Raw genomic sequence first — 19,754 nt, forward strand, 5'->3', positions numbered from 1 at the left:
GGCTTACTTAAGGCCACTTAGTCAAGTTCATGGCTGAGGCAAGATTTGTACCAGGACTTAAATGCAAGACAAGTAGTGAGTTGGTCATTTACTGAAATTACTTACTCTGTTTTGTCACTGGGAGCCAATGGATCAAATTCCATTAGCTCATAATAATTAGGTGGTGGTGGGCTGCTTTTGGATCTGTCTGTGGAGGAGGAAAATCAGATTATTAAATTAACATTTTAAACTGACATGCAGTCTTCTGTTCTGCTGCTCAAGGAAAAAATGGCCAAGAGTTCCAGTTATCCTCAATACCACCTTCTACTGTAATTTAGGGTAATGTGTAAACTAGGAGTGAAAGGGGTGGCCAAAAGTAAAGATTAGAGGGGGAAGGATCCAGGCTATGATTCCCCACGGTGATGCAGGCAAAAGTAGATCAAAACAAGAATGAAAAGTCATCTTATCCAAATAGGTTTAACTAGTAAAACATATTGCACTGAAATAACTTTAAGAAAAAAACCTCAGTTGAACTTGGTGGTTATGCATATTTTATTTTTGGTGTTCGGCTATGTTTGGATGGACTTCAAAGTGTGTAGAAGTTACACACAGTGAGAGAACAAGACCCCACCTTCTCACCTGTCTTGCATCTGGATCTCACAGATAACACATGGGCATAATGTTTGTATAGTACCTATGCATGTACAATTCAAAATGCATGGCGTCAAGTAGCACTGTCAGTTCTTATGGGAAGGTGTGAACTGCCTTCTCTAGCACGTGTAGCCTCTGAGTGCTTTGGAGTTCATCCAAATCCTACTAATAAATGGAAAAACAAAGACAAGTGTATGTAAAGTTGAGCTCTAACTGCAGGCTTTTAGATTTACCTGTTGGTGATGCATCTCTTGTCCCATTGCTTTGGAGGCTCACTGGATGCAGAAGCACTGGATTTAAAACTGTGTTTACCTAAGGAAATGAAGTGGAATTAATCAGGTATGTAGGAAGATGGGTTCATAAAAACCGGTTTAGCCTAACATGCTAGTCATTCTTTTGTTGTTAAGTACATAAAGCTAAACAAAAAACAAGGATGAAGGCTTGCATCAACATGAAGAGAAAGACATTAACCCTGTTGTTGCTTTTAATCCAGGTCTTCTATCCTCTCATATTGCGCGGGAAGAAGGCTTTGTGGTTGCCAGGAGTCGACACCGACTCGATGGCACAGTCTTTCCATTTTCTATTCTCATAATTCAGGGTTAATGGCTGAAGTTAATGGCTGAAATCCAAAAAGCTGCTTAAACTCCATAGCTCAGTGGAAGGGTGGGAGGCTATTTGAACAGCTGATTCCCATGCCATATCAGAGGTTACTTTTGAAACCTGTTTCAGTCATGCAACAGCTGTCTGTGTGTGGTGGGATGCTACTTAATATGAGCAAATTTCACTTTTTTCAATCCTGGCCAATACATTTTAGAATTTGGTTTGAGGACTGGTTTTACAGACTATGAGAATTGCAGAACTTAAGACTGTGAGGGTAAGCTACATCAGGGCAAGCTATGTGGAAGTACAGGGAAGGCTGCCACTAATTCCCCCCCCCCTTAAAAAATGAAGAGTATGAAAGTCTAAGCAGAGGAAAAAGACACACTGTCAATCTGTGAAACAATAGAATGCGGACATTTATGCTGGCCTTTCATGCTATTCTTTAACTTGGCTAACAGTATTTTACATCTAAGCTGAAATTTAAAATATCCTGGATTGTAAGCCTGCAGGCAGGGCCTATGTCTTTCATTTTTGTACAGTGCCTAGAAATGTGGGGTGCTTTATAAATACAAGTATTAATAATAATAATTATCATCATCATCATCTGCTGGTCGCCCCATAACTAATTGTTCTCTGGGCGGGTCACAACAGAGGATTAACACACACAACACATTAAATCTTAACAGACAAAAAAGAAAATACAAAATACAATACAGAGCCACTTAAAAACTTATTTTAAAATTAGTTAAAAATGAGATCAAATCTGAAAAACCCAAATTTAAAAACCCAAATATAAAAGGCCTGGGTGAACAAAAAGGTCTTTACCGGGCATCTAAAAGAACAAAGTGATGAAGCCAGGTGAACCTCACTGGGAAGGCTATTCCATAAATGGGGTGCAACCACCGAAAAGGCCTTCTCCCTGGTAGCCACCCACCTCACGTCGTTTGGCAGGGGCACCCGGAGGAGAGCCTGTGAAGAAGATCTTAAGGTACAAGTAGAGACATATGGGGCAAAGCGCTCTCTCAGGTAACTCAGTCCCAAGCCATTTAGGGCTTTAAAGGTTAAAACCAGCACTTTGAATTGGGCCCAGAAATGGACTGAGAGCCAGTGCAGCTGACAAAGCACTGGTGTAATATGATCAAAATATCCAGTCCCAGTTAATAATCTTGCAGTCCTATTTTGTACCAGCTGCCGTTTCCAGACCATTTTCAAAGGCAGCCCCACATACAACACATTGCAGTAGTCTAAGCAAGAGGTAACCAGAGCGTGAGTAACTGTGGCCCAACTATCTCTGTCCAGGTAAAGTCACGGCTGGAGTATCAGATGAAGCTGATAAAAGGCGCTCTGCACCAGAGGCCACTTGAGCCTCTAGTGACAATGCTGGATCAATGAGCACTCCCAGAGTGCAAACCTGGTCCTTCAGGGGGAGTGCAACCCCATCTAGAACAGAATGAACATCATTCATGTGGGTAGAGGAACCACCAACCAACAGTACTTTGGTCTCTTCTGGATTGAGTCAAACAACAAATACTGGAGTCATTCACATGACTTACCGGGCGAGGGTGGGAGAGGAAGGCTTCCCAAACCTTGCCTTCCCCCCAGATGATCACTGTTTAGCTGGTGGGCACGGCGTGCCCTCCCACGTGACCCCTGCTGCTCCATGCATCATGGAGCAGCGCAGATCACTAGTCCTGGCCTCTGAGTATCCCACAGTGCACCAAGCACAGTGCATTGGGGAATTCCCCCAGGGGACGAGTGCTCTAGGTGCTCATCTCTGTGTGAGTGCGAGCTGACACGTGATCCCAGAAGTCGCGCTGGGTTTGTACCCTTAGCCTTGGCTAAGAGCCGGGCTGAGTGTTGCAGCACCACTGGGATCCATGTGGATTCTGGCAGATCCAAAGCCTAGGCATGGCTGCTCGTGAGAACAGCCTCACGGTATAGGTAAGGAATGAAGTTAAACGCAAGTTGGTGCAAAATCCCCACTGTGGCACTCTACGATACCAATGTTCACTCTTCATTTAATAACAAGAAATCAGCATCTTATGAACAGGTAAAAATGGCACTGTTTTCTTCTCTAGTATTTGTCCTACAGAATTTATTCCTAGGCATTAGGATACCTTAACAAGAGCAATTCTGGGAAAGACTGGGTAGATGACCTTCTGCATGCCAGAATCTATGCAAGTCCATTTTTGTCTTATATTATATTCTTGGTACCAGTACCAAGAAATAGTTCACTACTCACATTGACATATGTGTGGCCACCTGAGAAGCTCTGGCTTGTGGGTTGTGCTTCTGTTGTGAACCTAGAAGTGGGGGGAAATACATAGAAAGCTGTCAATAAGCCATAACTGACCATGGAGTGAAAAGCAGGAAGTTCAGTCACAGGAGAGTAGATTTCAGCTGAACATTTAAGAGAAACTCCATAATGTTAAGAACGGTTTTAAGAATGCCATTAAGGGGTTGGCTCTCCCTTTCTGGCGGTTTTTTATTAGAAGCTGGACAGTCATCTGTTGTGGATGCTCTAGATATCCTGCATCAAGCACAGGGTCGCATCAGATGGCCGACAAGGCTTCCTCTAACTTTGAATCTATGACATCCTACATTGCAATTCGGTTGTAGTCCTGCTTCTGCCTCAACTATTTCTCCCTCCGCTCCTTTCCTTTTCCAAGCATTCCACACTGCTTACAAGATGAAAGACTGGCTCTGACAAAAGTCTACCCAGTTATTTTGACAAGCTTCCAAGGATGGGATCATTTGTGACTTCCTGTGAAGCAGTTTTCATCCTTGCTTATCAACCTTCAAATTCCAGCTAAAGGTTAAACACAGACATTGCTACTTACAAGGGATGCGGAGTGTGCGCAGCAGCAGTTAGTGAGCTTAGTTGTGGGTAAAGCGATGGCTGAATGGAATGAGGGCTGGCAGCAATACTTACTGGCTGGGAGTCTAAAATAAAGTGGAAAAAGGAAAGCTAGTATTAAGATTGCGGGTGTTTGTGAGCACCAAGTGTACCAGAAATTTTTAAGAACATAAACCTGCTTCTTGTGCAAATGCTATGTTGTTGCTACAGCCAAAGTCTGATGAGGCAGCCATTTTGTTTTGTGTGTGTCTGCCATGTGAGCATGGAAAAGGGATGTGTGTCTAATTTTATCATCAAAAAGGTGCACATGGTTGAGAAGAGATGAACCCGCTCTCCTTCCTTGCCCCCCACCCCAATAACCCATCACCAAAGGCAGGAGAGCTGGTCTTTTGGTAGAAAGCATGACTTGTCCCCTTAGCTAAGCAGGGTCTACCCTGGTTGCATCTGAATGGGAGACTTGATGTATGAGCACTGCAAGATATTCCCCTCAAGGGATGGAACTGCTTGGGGAAGAGCAGAAGGTTCCAAGTTCCCTTTCTGGCTTCTCCAAGGTAGGGCTGAGAGAGATTCCTGCCTGAAACCTTGGAGAAGTCACTGCCAGTCTGTGAAGACAATACTGAGCTAGATGGACCAATGGTCCAACTCAGTATATGGAGGCTTCCTATGTTCCTCTCAGCCTGGCTCTGGTACCAGGAATGAGCCAGACTAGGGAGAGAAGTGCCTGAAGAGGTGAAGTGGGGAGCTAATACAGGGGAAAGTTTGGCTCCTTTGACTCACATGCACCTTTTGATATTAAAATTAAATTGTCCACCTTTACTTCGTACATGAACCAACAATATAGTTGCTTCTGTTGCATTTTATTTATAGTCAGATTTCTATACCACCTTTCATTAAAATAATCCCAAGGCGGTTTACAGTACCTTTAGAACAATATGAAGCAATTAAAGCTGTACAAATATTAAATTTCAACATTAAAAATAATAAAAGGTAAGGTGTAACGTCAATTCAATTTCAACTCCTGGTGCCCACAGAGCCCTGTGGTTTTCTTTGGTAGAATACAGGAGGGCTTTACCATTGCCTCCTCCCATGCAGTATGAGCTGATGCCTTTCAGCATCTTCCTATATCGCTGCTGCCCGATATAACATACCAGCACGGATTCGAACCGGCAACCTTCTGCTTGTTAGTCAAGCATTTCCCCTCTGTGCCACATTAAAAGGTAAAAACATGTACAGAATAAAACACAATATACTGAGCAGCAGCAACATGTTTTGTTTGGCTCCTAGTATATAAACCGGTGGAGGCCTGTGAGGACAGATAGACAAGGCGGGGAGCAGGAGAAAGAGATTTTTCTTTCCCTTGCCCTTCCCAAACCCTCCATCCCACAGCACCACACCAACAACAATGAAAAAGAAAAGCAGGAATGGTGTGAGGATGTCTTATTGAAAAAACTAAGTCCCAATGCATTTTCAAGGTAAAATACTTCTTCCTCAGGGGAAAACCTTCATACAACTCAATGCAAAGCCTCTCACAGACGGCTGTGAGAGCAGTACAGTACAGTCGGCAGTCTGTGAAAGGCTTTACATTGTGTTACACAAAAATTTTCCCCCAAGGAGGAGGTATTTTACCTCAAAACGCATCAGGACTTTGTCAATGTGTATGTTGACTATTATCTATAGAAAGTAAAAGCAGGACAGTGTGAGGATAATTTATTGAAAAAACAAAGTCCCGATGTGTTTTGAGGTAAAATACCTCTTCCTTGGGGGAAAATTTGTGTATAACACAATGTAAAGCCTCTCACAGACTGCCAACTGTACTGTACTGTTCTCACAGCAGTCTGTGAAAGGCTTTACATTGTGTTACACAAATATTTTCCCCCGACAAAGAGGTATTTTACCTCAAAATGCATCGGGACTTTTTTCAATAAATCATCCTCACACTGTTCCTGCTTTTCCTTTCTATAGATAATAGTCAACATACACATTGACTTGGACGGAAGTACTTCTGAAAGAAGTGTGGCTTTGCAGAGGTGCTTGCAGTGGCATTAACACCTGCTCTAATGCGGCACAACCAAACTGTGTGAACAAGGGTCTACAACACACCCCTTCTGCATGTTGCAAGAAAAACAGCTTCTGCATGCAACCGAAGCACAAGAAGAATTGCTATTGTGCTACACGACAAAGAACTACAGTGATGCACTACCACCACAAATGCAACGTTTTGTACTAATAGGAGCACTAGTCTGTAAAGAGGTATATTTCTTTGAGCAAAGACAGTGTGTTAGGGCCTTAGGATAGTACAATGGGGTTTATGCTACTGCAAGGGAGCTCTGTATGTTTTTAAGTCTGATAACGAGCTGCATTTGTGGTGGACTCAGATCACAACATTGTCCCTGGGCACTTCTCAAAAAGCAGAGTTCAGAGAGATAAGATTTGCCTTTGAAGCTCTGTGGGGTGGAACATCTTACTCTTATGACCCAAACCTCTATCTAGGTGATTCGAATTCACTTATATGAAAGGAAGCACTTCATGTTGTGTCAATATGTGTTTCCAACAATCTTAGATAAAAACATGGTAGTGCCTTTGCACACAGAGCTAAATCACCAGTGAGATGGCCACAAATACAGGAGTTCCTGAAAAATAATCACATGTGGTCAGATACTGGAGGATAGAACCAGCCCCATGTGCCTTCCTTAAATATGTCCCTGGCTTCTAGTTAAAGCCAGCATATCTCTATATTTGATCGAACGTAATTTCTCTTATGTCTGCAATACATCTGAGAAGATACAGAAAGCTGTCAAAAATTGCAAGAAGGGTTACAATAAGCACCTCAACCTAAAGTGCAGTGTTCTCTCTAATTTTTTTCTCTGCGTGTGGAATGAGTTTTGTTGTGGGCAGCAGTATCAAGGCAGTGTGCATTCAGAGTGGGGCCTTCCTGATTCAACCAGAGCAGGATCTAAAATTAACTGAGCGGACATCAAAAAACTCATGAGCGTGCACACACCTTAGAGGGAACACTGCTAAAGTGTCTTTCATATCTCAGCTACCCAGCCTAACATCTGTAGTACCTGGACTCAAATTAGTCTGCTTCCATTGTCTTTGCCAAGTTAGTAATATTCTGTTTAGATATTAGAGTTCAAAGTTCTTTACTCACTTAATTCTGAAACCGGAGAAGTCACAGGGCCAGCTTCCCCAAGCTTTGGTGTGGAAGCTGGAAAGCTTGAATCAAGGTCAAGCAAGTCACACGAAGGAGCAGATGGCTGGTTGCCATTGACCTTAAAATTAAACAAATGAGACCAGAGGTGATGCTCAGTGTTGTTTCTAAATGCAAATCACTTTCTGACAAGCAATTACTATGAAGTTCTTATCGGGTAACTGATATTGATTTGTAGTTAATGCAGATCCTGGCAGTGCTAAAATCTAATCAGATAATCCGTTGCCTGTGGTTTGGGTAAGAACCATCTTTAAATATATATTTACAATATATTTGTCTTCCCCCACAGGCCTCCAGGAGGTTGTGTGTACAACCACATGATTTAAGTAGATTAAGTCAAAAGCAGATGCTAATGGCCAGGGGTCAAGAAATGCTGGCTCTGTTCACCAGCCAGACAGAAATTTTCTACTCATCAAGCTATATTGGTACATTACTTGTCAGGATTTTTTTCACTTGCCAGGCATCATTTTTAACTTGTCAGACAAGTAGACTAGTGGATTTCCTGAGTCCTGCTAATGGCTGCAATTCACAGAAACATTTGGGATCTCCCTGTGCATGCAGTATGGCTTCTTTTTTCTTTCCCTCCTTTTTAGCAGCTCTTCGATTTTTACAGGAGGCTGGAACTGGATTTAACATTCAACTGTAGCTAATAAAACTGCCAGAATGATCTCTGCCCTTCAAACATATTTGATTGTTTTCAGATAAGACATATGGATGCTTGATCTCTGTTGAATACTGTATAATGAATCAAGAGGTGAAGGCTACAACCCTGTGCACACTTACTGGAGAGTACTCAGTAGGACTTCTAAATAAACATACATAAAGGTATTTCACATGACTGCTTGGGCTGGGGGAGGAAGGCAGGATCCCACCTACCTTATCCCCACACGATCCTTTAAGTTCTGGATTACGCTCATGCACTCACCCAATTGGCACACTGATCCAGAGTGTGGGGATTGATCATTAGGAAGGGGATTGAAAATAAAACTGCTAATATTATAATGCCCTTATACAAAACTATGGTGCGACCACACTTGGAGTACTGCGTACAATTCTGGTCACCACATCTTAAAAAGGACATTGTAGAACTGGAAAAGGTACAGAAGAGGGCAACCAAGATGATCAAGGGCCTAAAGCACCTTTCTTATGAGGCAAGGCTACAACAACTGGGGCTTTTTAGTTTAGAAAAAAGACGACTGCGGGGAGACATGATAGAGGTCTATGAAATCATGCATGGTGTAGAGAAAGTGGAGAGAGAGAAATTCTTCTCCCTCTCACACAACACTAGAACCAGGGGTCACTCCATGAAATTGATTGCCAGGAGGTCTAGGACCAAACGGAAGTATTGTTTCACACAATGCGTGATCCACTTGTGGAACTCTCTGCCACAGGATGTGGTGACAGCAAACAACCTGGATGGCTTTAAGAGGGGTTTGGATAACTTCATGGAAGAGAGGTATATCAATGGCTACTAGTCTGAGGGCTACAGGCCACCTCCAGCCTCAGAGGCAGGATGCCTCTGAGTACCAGTTGTGGGGGAATAACAGCAGGAGAGAGGGCATGCCCTCAACTCCTGCCTATGGCTTCCAGCGGCATCTGGTGGGCCACTGTGCAAAACAGGATGCTGGACTAGATGGGCCTTGGGCCTGATCCAGCAGGGCTGTTCTTATGTTATGTTCAGAGGCTGGCAGGGAGGACACCCAGCCTCCAGATATCCCACAACGCACCACACAAGCAGCACAATGCATTACGTTAATTCCTGAGGCCCGGTCACTCCTTTCCGCGGCCTCTATGATTTTAATGGGTAGGGCTGTATGTGAGAACAGTCTTTTAGACTTGGAAGGCACAGTATGCAAACACTGTCTAGTTAATTAAGAACCTAAAGAATGGAATATCAGAAGTTTCAGAGCATTTTTAAAAACAAGGAAAGGCTGTTCTGATTCGGTAGGATTGTCTGTTACCCACTCACCGCTGTGCGTTCATTTTCAATCCTCTTATTCTCCAAGAAACGTACTCTGTTTCGAGAGAACCTGTATGAAATGGTAAGGAAAGGTGTTTTGTTGTAACTTTATCCCAATTTTAGAGATCAGAAAGATTCCCCACCCCCACCCCCCAAAAAAGAAGAAGATTCTCCAGAGACTATAGGTCCATTAGGACAGTTATTTCTACATTTGGGCCTTTAAAGAAGTTAAGGAATTATTAGCATAGATTAGCATAAGTATAGAGTTCTAAGGCACTTCTCCATTAGTGGTGTGCCCGAACCGGTCCGGAGGCCATGTTGGAGGCCTCCGAACCCGTTCGGGAAGGGACCGGTCCGGCGGGGTGGGTGGGGGGTGTCTATCTTTAAGGGCGGGGGGGTAGAACTTACCCCTCCCGCCGCTCTTCCCCCTCCGGCGCTGCGGTAATATCCGCAGTTTTCAGGGCAGCAGGGTCCTTCCCTGCCGCCCCGGTGCCCGTTGTTGCCCGGAAAAAGTTTTATGTGTATCACGCATGCGCGCGCCGCGACGCACGCATGCGTGGTACACATAAAGCTTTTTCCAGGCAACAACGGGCACCGGGGCCGCAGGGAAGGACCCTGCCGCCCTGAAAACTGCAGATATTACCCCAGCGCCGGAGGGGGAAGAGCGGCGGGAGGGGTAAGTTCTACCCCCCCGCCCTTAAAGATAGACGCCCCACCGTGCCGGTCCGGATGGATCCAGACCAGTGCACATCACTATTCTCCATATTCGAGTAACTAGTCAGTTAACAGTTACTTTTGATTTAGCATGGTGCAATTTGAGGCATTGCTTAAGAACTGCTAGGCCATGGGTGATATAATGAGGAAACAAAGTGCAGGCAATATCACTTCAACAACTGAAGTCTGTTTTGTTTCTGTTGTGAAATAATAGGTATGAATTCTCACAATAAAGTAAAATAACTTGTTTAGGTTTTCCAGAAACTAGCATTTGACCCCAACATGAATCAGAAGTGTGAACTTTCAGGAAATCAACCCACTAGCTTACGTGCTGTATGCACAGCAGAACCTTTGGCTAAAGGAAGTTGTAGGTTAGGCTTTTATTTCCCAGAAACACACACCTAGAGCGGGGGGGGGGGGGGAGGTGGCATCTAGATAGAGCACTGAGAATACTTCCAAAGTGGTGGCTGACTGAAAGACACCTGCAAACATTTTGAAGAATGAATCTCAAAATCCACAGCATAAAAGTTCCAACACAACAACCAACATTTGAGACAAATTGGGACCCCTTCATTGATTTCTTCGAGGAAACTGGATTCGGCTACATTTGGACCCATGTAATTAATCCAGTTTGAATTCTGACTGCATACTCAATCAATTGAGGTTGCATGCAGGTTTTTATTTCTACACTGTTGTAATTCCGTACATTACAAGCAGCCACCCATGCTTAGGGTCTTTGAAAACACTAAATGGAAGAGGTTCCCAATACTTATAACATCACAAAAATCTATTATTCCATACAGGTGATAACTAGGGACTTTGCCTCCACATTAAAAGGACATATCAAATCATAGTTTGAGAGAAAGGGCAGGTGGGTTGAACAATGTTTTTCACATCCCAAAGACAGCCAGACAACAGAGACTCCCCAAGGAAACAAACTTCACAGACTCCAAGGCGGCCTTGGAAGAATGTAAGTAAGTAAATCCTTTATTACAGTCGTTGACCAGATGTATACACACCCACCCACCAGCAATATAACAGTAAAAAAAGTAAATCTCGGAAATAATGATAGAATAAAGTAGATTCAATTGAACAGAATATACACAGATATCAATTAAATGCAGTAGTTTATCATTGCTCAGTTCACCCAATTATATATTAGAGGAGTCCTTTGTTAATTCACGATGCACTCTGCTAGATATAGTGCAAACTTTTGCCACTGTTATCACTGATTGCTTATCTGATAATAAAAATGGCACATAAAATTCTTCTGAACGGCCTAGCAACTATGAGAGAAATGGGTTAATTAGCTTACTGCGAAGTTGGTCATAAAAGTTGCAGTATAACAAAACACGTCCCACTGTCTCTAACTGCACCACTGGGGCAGACACATTCATTGTGCAGGAGAACTTCAACATTCACAGGGGTTCTTTTCCGGGCTGCAACCGCAGATATGAAACTGTAAATATTGAGTAATTGGGCCTATGAGATTGTGGGACTTAGGTTCCCAGTTGGTCGAAAATCAGCCGAATTTTGTGGGGAGGGGGGGAGTTTCTTACTGTGCTCTGCTGCTCCGAGTCATGCTGTGCCCCCAAATCGCCCCAAAATTGGAGCCCCCCCTTTTCTTTTCTTTCCTTACCTTACAAAGACGGGAGCCATTTTGTAGCTCCGTCAAAGAAAATGACAGCCGGAAATGACCTCCGTGGTTATATCCGGCCACCTCCGACCTGTGGATATACGTTCGACATATTTCTCTCCCCACCCCCACCCCGTGCGTATGCCGAGGTCAGGTGTCTTTTCCCCAACCGTGGATACGCGAATCTGTTGATAACGAGGTCCACCTGTATGGCATTTTATTAAACCTGCCCTCCAAAAGTGCTGATGAGAGCACATTAAATCTGGCCATAGAAAACAGTCCTTGGTTCATTAGGTACTTTAAGCGTACAGAAATAATCCTCTGTGCACAAACTCTGAGTCAATCTCTATGACTTAATTTGGTCAGAGACTAGCCCAAGATCTTGTTGATGTGCTACATCAAAAATATGCTGTTTCATCATTTTTCTTGCCACAGCCCATAGACATCAAGATTTCAGGTGAAAGCCCATGTTAAGAGCTTTTCCATCAACACTCGTTTCCATGATGATTGAAAACTATCTATCAATGTTAGAGGGGCCAGTCCTTCACAAAAAAATAATAATGTTCAGCCAATAATTAAGGCCAAGAGTCCAAGCACAAGATTCCACTGTCTGCAACCCTGCCCCCAAATGAAAAACTGCATTGGGAAAACACCTAACCACCTGCAAAACTGATCTCAAAAATGTTGGTTGGATAGTCTCTAATCAGGCACAGTTTGCATGGAGGCCCAACTGGGTGCCGTAGATTAGCTGTGATAGGAGATTTGGCCTTTAAAAAGTTTAATGGCCATGCGCACATAATATCCTCCTCTAGTTCAGAAGTACCTCAGAATAGCAGCTACTCTTCTTTGTGCTGAGTGAGCCACATATTGAATCAAGGCCTCCCCACCACCACCACCACCAGAAGCATTAAAAACCACGCCCAGGTATTTAATGCATTTATCCTATTCAAGAGCATTGCCAGATAAAATTTACTTCAAGATCCTGGATCTTTTAGCAAAGACCAGGATCTTGGTTTTCTGGAAGTTAATTGTAAGGTGATGGTCCACACAATAGTGAACAAGAGCCTTTAATGCTCTCCTTAACCCAACCAAAGTCAGCAACAGAATCACTGCATCATTGGCATACAGAATTATTGGTAAACGCCTGTCTGCCAGTCTTGGAGGATGAAATTCCAATTTATCCATATAGTCAACTAAGGAATTAATATACAGACTGAACACTGTGGGAGCAAGTATATATCCTTGCTTAATTCCATTATGTATAGGAACAGAATCGGATAAATGGCCACTTGGGTTGCAGCGGACTTACGAGCGTGTATTATCATACAACTTCCTGAAAAGGAGAGGCCTCTAACTTCCTCCATAGAATCTCTCTGGAAATGAGGTTGAATGCAAATTTAAAATCCACGAAGGCCAAATATAGCGAGGTTTTGGTTTTGAATATATTATTTCTCTACCATGTGCTTTAAAACCAGTCCATGGTGGAGTGGCCAGGTATAAAACTGGTCTGCTCTATCACCAGAATGTTATCTTGTTCTATCCAGTCCTGCAGCTTCATATATAGATGTCTGGCATACAGCTTACTTACTTACTATGCTCAGGAGGCTAATTGGTCGATAACTGGCTGGATCTCTTTTCTTCCCTTTTAAAAAAATATGTACAATAATGGCCAAGCCCCAATCAGTGGGAATCTGCACAGTTTTGTCTGTATAAGTGAATAGAGAAGCCAAAACAGATGCCCACAATTCACTATTAACCTTAATTAGTTCAGCAGGGATGTAGTCGCATCCTGAAGCTTTACCAGCTTTCAATTGTGTTATCAGTTTATTAATCTCATCCACTCCCACAACAGGCTAGTCCAAAAGAAAATCAGTGCTAAAACCTAATTGCATAGGATTTTCATCCTGATTCACTTATAATGCTCTAAAATGGGCTTCCCAAGCCTCAACTGAGGTATGACAATCTATCTGGGAAATACTATCCCCAGGACATTCTGCTGTAATTCGCCAAAAGGAGGACATCTTATTATTTCTTACCGAAAGTTTTAATAGTTTCCACATCTCTAACACTGCTTCTCTTTTTTAGTTAAAAAGCAAGGTTTTATATTGCCTTTTCTTTGCTATTATCATATGTGAGAAATTTAATGCTGAGTTGGCCTTGTGTAGCACCAAATGTGTGCTTTCTTGGTGTTAATGCACTCGTGATCGAACCATGTCTTAGATCTAGGTTGGAGATATTGATGACTATTTATTTAACATATTTATAAACCGCCCAAAACTTATGTCTCTGGGCGGTTTACAACAAAACAATACAAATTAAAACAAAATTAAAATGTTAAAACATTAAAACTAATTTAAAATTTAACACAATGTTAAAAAATAAGTCTAATTAAAAGCCTGGTGAACAAATGTGTGTCAACTGCCTTTTTAAAAGTTGTCAGAGATGGGGAGGCTCTTATTTCAGCAGGAGCACATTCTAAAGCCTCAGGGCAGCAATGGAGAAGGCCCATCCCTGAGTAGCCATCAGACAAGCCGGTGGCAACTGCAGACAAACCTCTCCTGATTATATCAATGGGCAGGGGGATTCATGGCAAAGATGACATTCTCTTAAATACTCTGGGCCTAAGCTGTTTAGGACTTTATAGGTTATAACCAGCACCTTGTATTTTGCCCGGAAACATACTGGCAGCCAGTGTAGCTCTTTTAGTATAGGAATAATATAGTCTCTTTGAGATGACCCAAAGACCAACCTGGCTCCCACATTCTGTACCAACTGCAGTTTCCGGACTATGTACAAAGGCAGTCATACACAGAGTGCACTGCAACAGTCAAGTCTGGAGATTATAAGCATATGTACTAATGTTCTGAGGTTGCTTATCTTAAGAAACAAATGCAACTGGCATATCAGCTGAAGCTGACAAAGCACCTCTGCCACCACCTCAGCCTGGGACACTAGGAAGAGATTTGGATCCAGAAGTACTACCAGACTACATACCTGTTCCTTCTGCGGAAGTGTGACCTCATCCAGAACTGGCAGTTTCTATTAACCTTTTTTTATTAGCAAACTCTCCTTCAACTTCTGATTAAGCATATTATAGTTATCATTAATTGAACCTTCCAGGGTCTTGGAAGAAAGTTATCCTTCTGTTTCTTTTGATAAGATAAGAAGCTAACAAGGGAGCAGCTCTGATCTTTTAGTCTATCTATTTCCAGAAATGGTTGCAGAGCAAAGTTTCTGCTTGCTGATGTGCATGGTCAGTTTCTTTCTTAAGACCCACTTCTTGAAAGCAAATGAAATTTGCCCCATTGTGAAGCATTTGTCTAGGAGAACTTAAGCCTGTCTTATGCTTGCCATGAACCTAGAAAATACTGGCTGACATTCAGACTAATCCTGTGCCAACATGCCGGGTTTTCCATTGTGCAAGCAGAAAGGGACAATTTTTGGCAATCCCCCTTTCCTCTTCAGCTGCCTCTGCTTCCCAAAACTATCTCCTGGAGGGTCTCCCAACCCACAAGGAGATAGTTCTGGGAGGCACAGGCAGCTGCAGAGGAAAGATGAGATCAGTGTTCCCTCTAACAGGCATTCCCAGGTGTTGTTGACTACAACTCCCAGAATCCCCAAGCAAAAGCTATTGCAGCTGGGGATTCTGGGAGTTGCAGTCAACAACATCTGGGAATCCCTGTTAGAGGGAACACAGGATGAGATTACTGAAAACAATCCCTTTCCTCTCACACAATGGGAACACCTGGCATGTCAATGTAGGGTTAGTCTGGATGTTGGCCAATTTAAGCATTATACTAGAAGTTTATCATACTGAGTCATTTGGGGACTGTTCTCATATTACTTCATCTGGAACTGTCACCAGGAGGAGACTGGGAGCAGGTTGGAAATTCACTTGCTCCCTTCACTGCAGAAGTGGGGAGGATCACCCTGATCCAAGTCCAACCCTCTAACCATTAAACCAGACTGGCTTTCTTGCATGTCATACATTTCTTTCCATAGTGTCCTAGGAGAAAACATTCAAACAGGTCCTTTCAATCACAGCAGCTTATTTGAAAACCTTGTAGACACAAGACAAGAGATCATGACATGCATGGAGCAGCTTTACCTTTCATGTCCCAGCAGGACGTTATTCAGATTTTCATTCACTTGTATCAGTTCAGTTATCACATCTTCATTCTGAACCGTTGCTAGCAATTCCATGATCCTCTCTTGCATTACCCGACATGTCTTATAGAGCTTCTGCCAAGGGACCAAAGAAAAAAGATTTCCTATTAAAATTTGAGTGGTGGAAACAATTGAAATTGAAGACACACTGAGAGTTTCTAATATATACAGTCATACATGCTTGAAAGACGTGCAATTAACACTGCATTTAATTCATCATTCCCCCAAATGCTTTTGCTTTCAAGAGAGAAACATTGCATTTTTAATTTGTTACTGTCTCACTGGAGAAAAACAAGAGCAGTTGCTAGGGACGGTCACAAGCCTCTCCCCTTTCTGGTAATCACAGATTATCCCCAACTGCAGTCAGAAACTACATTAAAATGGCAGGTAGCTCTGTTGGTCCACTAGGAAAAAATCCAAAGGTTTGCCACCTGAAGGAAACTTCTGTCCCCATATCAGAAATGTCAGATGTCTCCTAGAGTTGCCAATCCTCCAGGTTTACCTGGAGTCTCCAGGAATTGGCATCAACATCCAGGTCACTATTGAAAGCAATCCTGGAGATCTATTGGCCTGGTATTATGAACAAAATTTAGTTGCAAGGGCAGGGGGATAGATATTCCCATCCCCAGGAATAGCTTTATTCCGAGTTGCCAACCCTAATGTCACCTCAAGGGGGCTCAGTCAATGCCACACAAAGCTGATCTGGCATTCATCAACCCTTCATTAAACAGTACTCAAGGGAACTGGAATAAAAAGAGAAGGGAGTATTGTGTTTGAGCTGGAAATACTTATAAAATAAAACAAACAAGCAGGAACAGCAGTTTAAAAATTAGGTATGTCAAAAAGTAGTCTGGGGAATCCCACCTTATACTATTATTTTAAATTTTTCCGGCTCACGAGGACAAAATTCCTCCATCCTCCAAACTAACACTAGGATAGGGTTGCCATATTTTGGCTTTCCAAATCCAGGTGTCTAATTTGCATATCATGTAGATTGGCTGGGGTAAAATGTCTGAGCAGACTGGTGACTGCACATTTTGCTCTATAACTCCGCTTCTACAAGGGCTAGAGCTTAGCTTTTGTTTTTTTAAAAAATGAAATCTGAAATCTGGGTGGGCTAAGCAAGCTGGGTGAGATGCTTAAAATCCGGGTGAAACCCAGAATTTTGAGGGGCATGGCAACTCTACACTAGGAGGGAAAAACAAGGAAGCTGTGCTGCCTTTGGAGAGCCATGGAGTTGACAAAGGAGGAATGAATTTCTTCTTAATGTAGTGGAAGACATCAAGGTTTTTTCATACACCTTTATCTGGTTCAAGATTTTCCCCTGGCCAGCTTATCAGGGAACCCTGCCCCCTTTCCTCTTCTTCCTATCCCACCATTCACTTAGCCATCCATCAAAGCTTACTCATACGTTTAAGCTGTTGCAAGGGAGTCTGTTTTTCAGCATTATGGCCTCTGCTCTTGCCAAAGTTTATACTCTGTTTTTGAGAAAACCTTTCAGCAATCCAGTTTTGGCATTCAGTACTTCATGGTCCATATTCCACCAGCCCAATCTGTAGCTAAATATCCCAGCAAAAGGGTATGCAGTACCTGTAGAAGCTCCATATCATCTGGATTCTCTGATCCAGGGACATTTTCCTTTAGAATCGCTGACATGACCCTCACATTCATTTTGGCCATATCCAGCTCACTGTACAGCTTTCCAATCTGTTCAGGACAACAAAATAGCCACACACAATTTATTAAAAAAAAAGCAAATCCAGCCCATATGAAACAAATTAAACACAAAGAAACAAGGTTAGAAACCACATGTATAAAGCAGCTAAAACTCAGCAGGAGGCCACAAAATGCCATAGAGGAAGTCATGGCCTGAAGGCTGGAATAAAAAGGGTAGTCGTTAACTGCCTGTGGGCAGCCACTGAGAAGGCTCTGCATCATGTGCACAGCAGTGGAGACTTAGCAGACATTGGCACATGAAGCACAGCCTTCTCCTGAGAATATACTGTAGGGCAGAGAATCACTTGTAGTAGCGGCCAGCGGGGGCAAGAGATATCTTTAAGCATAAATTAGTAGGTGCTCACCTCCACTCCAGCTGCAGTGGCAAGCTGTTGTGGCAAGCTGTTCCAAGCAGCAGCACGTTGCCCAGCACTCCTTGCGGTGGGGGATCGGCTCGGCCATTTACCTGGTTTCCACAGAGCCAATCCCCTGCCAGCAGCCAGATGAATGATGGAGCCGATCCCCCACTGCAAGGAGTGCTGGGAGGCATGCTGAAGCTCGGAGCAACTTGTAGGTGAAGCCAGAGTGGAGGCAAAATACCTCTAAATACCAGTTGCAGGGGAACAACAGCAGGAGAGCGGGCATGCCCACACCCCCTGTGTGTGGGCTTCTCAGAGGCATCTGGTGGGCCACAGTGTGAAACAGGATGCTAGTCTAGATAGGCCTTGGGCCTGATCCAGTGGGGCTGTTCTTACGTTCAGTTAAACCAACTCATTAAATGCAGGTATCACAATGCGACCTTTCATTTTTAGTGAACAATGAGGGCACAGTTACAGACTGTGAGGCTATTCACACAACATAAACTGCCCGGGGTAACCCCAGGAGGCTCGTGCTGTCTGGAGTGCCAGGAAGAGAGGGCTCCCAGCTGCTCCAGAGAGTACTAACCCTAACCCTTTTTAACCTGGCATTTAGCACAGATTTGTTTAGCCTTGGCAGGCGATCGTGTGCATGATCCAGGCTTCCACCCTGGGCTGCTGCCAATTCCGGGAATGAGCCGGGGAGGGCGAGGAGCGAGCGCACTGAGCATGGCTGCTGCTCTAATGAGAGCAGCTGCCATGCTTGTGCTGCGTGGGACTCTAAGATGCGGGAGGGGGGAGTCCTCTCGCTCCTAGCTGCGCCACCACTCGTGTGGGCACAGGGAGGACAGCCTCTGCTCATCTGCCAGGGAAGGTAGGCAAGCAATCTATCTAATGAAAAAAAAATTTATTTATTTATTTATTTATTTATTTATTTATTTATTTATTTATTTCAATTCAATTTTTATACCGCCCTTCCGAGCTGGCTCAGGGCGGTTTACAGTTAAAACACAGAAATCATTAAACACAATTAAAACAGAAATACAAATATAAACACCAATTTAAAAACATCTTAAAAATCAATTAAAACAATCAGAACAAGTAAAACCCTGAAAACTAGGTTCACATTAAAACAATCAAAACTAATTAAAAACCCTGAAAGGCCAGGCCAAACAGATGGGTTTTAAGGGCTCTCTTGAAGGACAGTAAAGAATCAAGATTACGAATTTCCGCTGGGAGTGCATTCCACAGCCCGGGAGCAGCTACAGAGAAGGTCCGCCTCTGAGTCGTCACCAAACGAACCGGTGGTAACTGGAGACGGACCTCCCCAGATGACCTTAATGTGTGGTGGGGATCATGTAAAAGAAGGCGCTCTCTAAGATATCTCGGACCCAAGCTGTTCAGGGCTTTAAAAGGTAATAACCAGCATTTTGTATTTTGCCCGGAAACATAACGGCAACCAGTGTAACTGTTCCAAAACAGGCAAAATATGGTCTCTCCGGGTTGCCCCAGAGACCAATCTGGCTGCCGCATTCTGAACTAACTGAAGTTTCCGGACTACGTACAAAGGCAGCCCCACGTAGAGCGCATTGCAATAGTCAAGCCGAAAGGTTACCAGCTGATGCACCACTGTTTTGAGGTTATCCTCTTCAAGGAATGGGCACAGCTCTTGAATCAGCCAAAGCTGATAGAAAGCACTCCTGGCCATGGTCGCCACCTGAGATACCAGGGTGAGGCCTGGGTCCAGGAGTACTCCCAAGCTGCGCACCTGCTCCTTCTATGGGAAGGGAAACCCCATTCAGCACAGGAAGATCTAACTCAATCCTCAGATTCTGAGCCCCCACAATGAGCACCTCCGTCTTGCTTGGATTCAGCTTCAATTTGTTATCCCTCATCCAGCCCATTAT

The 19,754-nt window shown here is 43.5% G+C and overlaps 1 protein-coding gene across 1 annotated transcript in view; it reads right to left on the minus strand.

Moving 5' to 3' along the window:
- Window positions 1–19,754, minus strand: part of TOM1L1 (target of myb1 like 1 membrane trafficking protein) — a 68,005-nt gene that overhangs the window by 2,780 nt on the left and 45,471 nt on the right. Inside the window, exons 7-14 of the mRNA XM_053288571.1 lie at window positions 17,366–17,482; window positions 15,717–15,850; window positions 9,268–9,328; window positions 7,239–7,359; window positions 4,071–4,173; window positions 3,473–3,533; window positions 864–942; window positions 106–187 (exon numbers count right to left, since the gene is read on the minus strand). Coding sequence (XP_053144546.1) covers window positions 106–187; window positions 864–942; window positions 3,473–3,533; window positions 4,071–4,173; window positions 7,239–7,359; window positions 9,268–9,328; window positions 15,717–15,850; window positions 17,366–17,482 — 758 coding nt within the window. The remainder of the gene's footprint in view (window positions 1–105; window positions 188–863; window positions 943–3,472; window positions 3,534–4,070; window positions 4,174–7,238; window positions 7,360–9,267; window positions 9,329–15,716; window positions 15,851–17,365; window positions 17,483–19,754) is intronic.

The sequence above is a fragment of the Hemicordylus capensis genome, chromosome 2, assembly GCF_027244095.1.
Source record: "Hemicordylus capensis ecotype Gifberg chromosome 2, rHemCap1.1.pri, whole genome shotgun sequence".
Lineage (NCBI taxonomy): Eukaryota > Metazoa > Chordata > Lepidosauria > Squamata > Cordylidae > Hemicordylus > Hemicordylus capensis.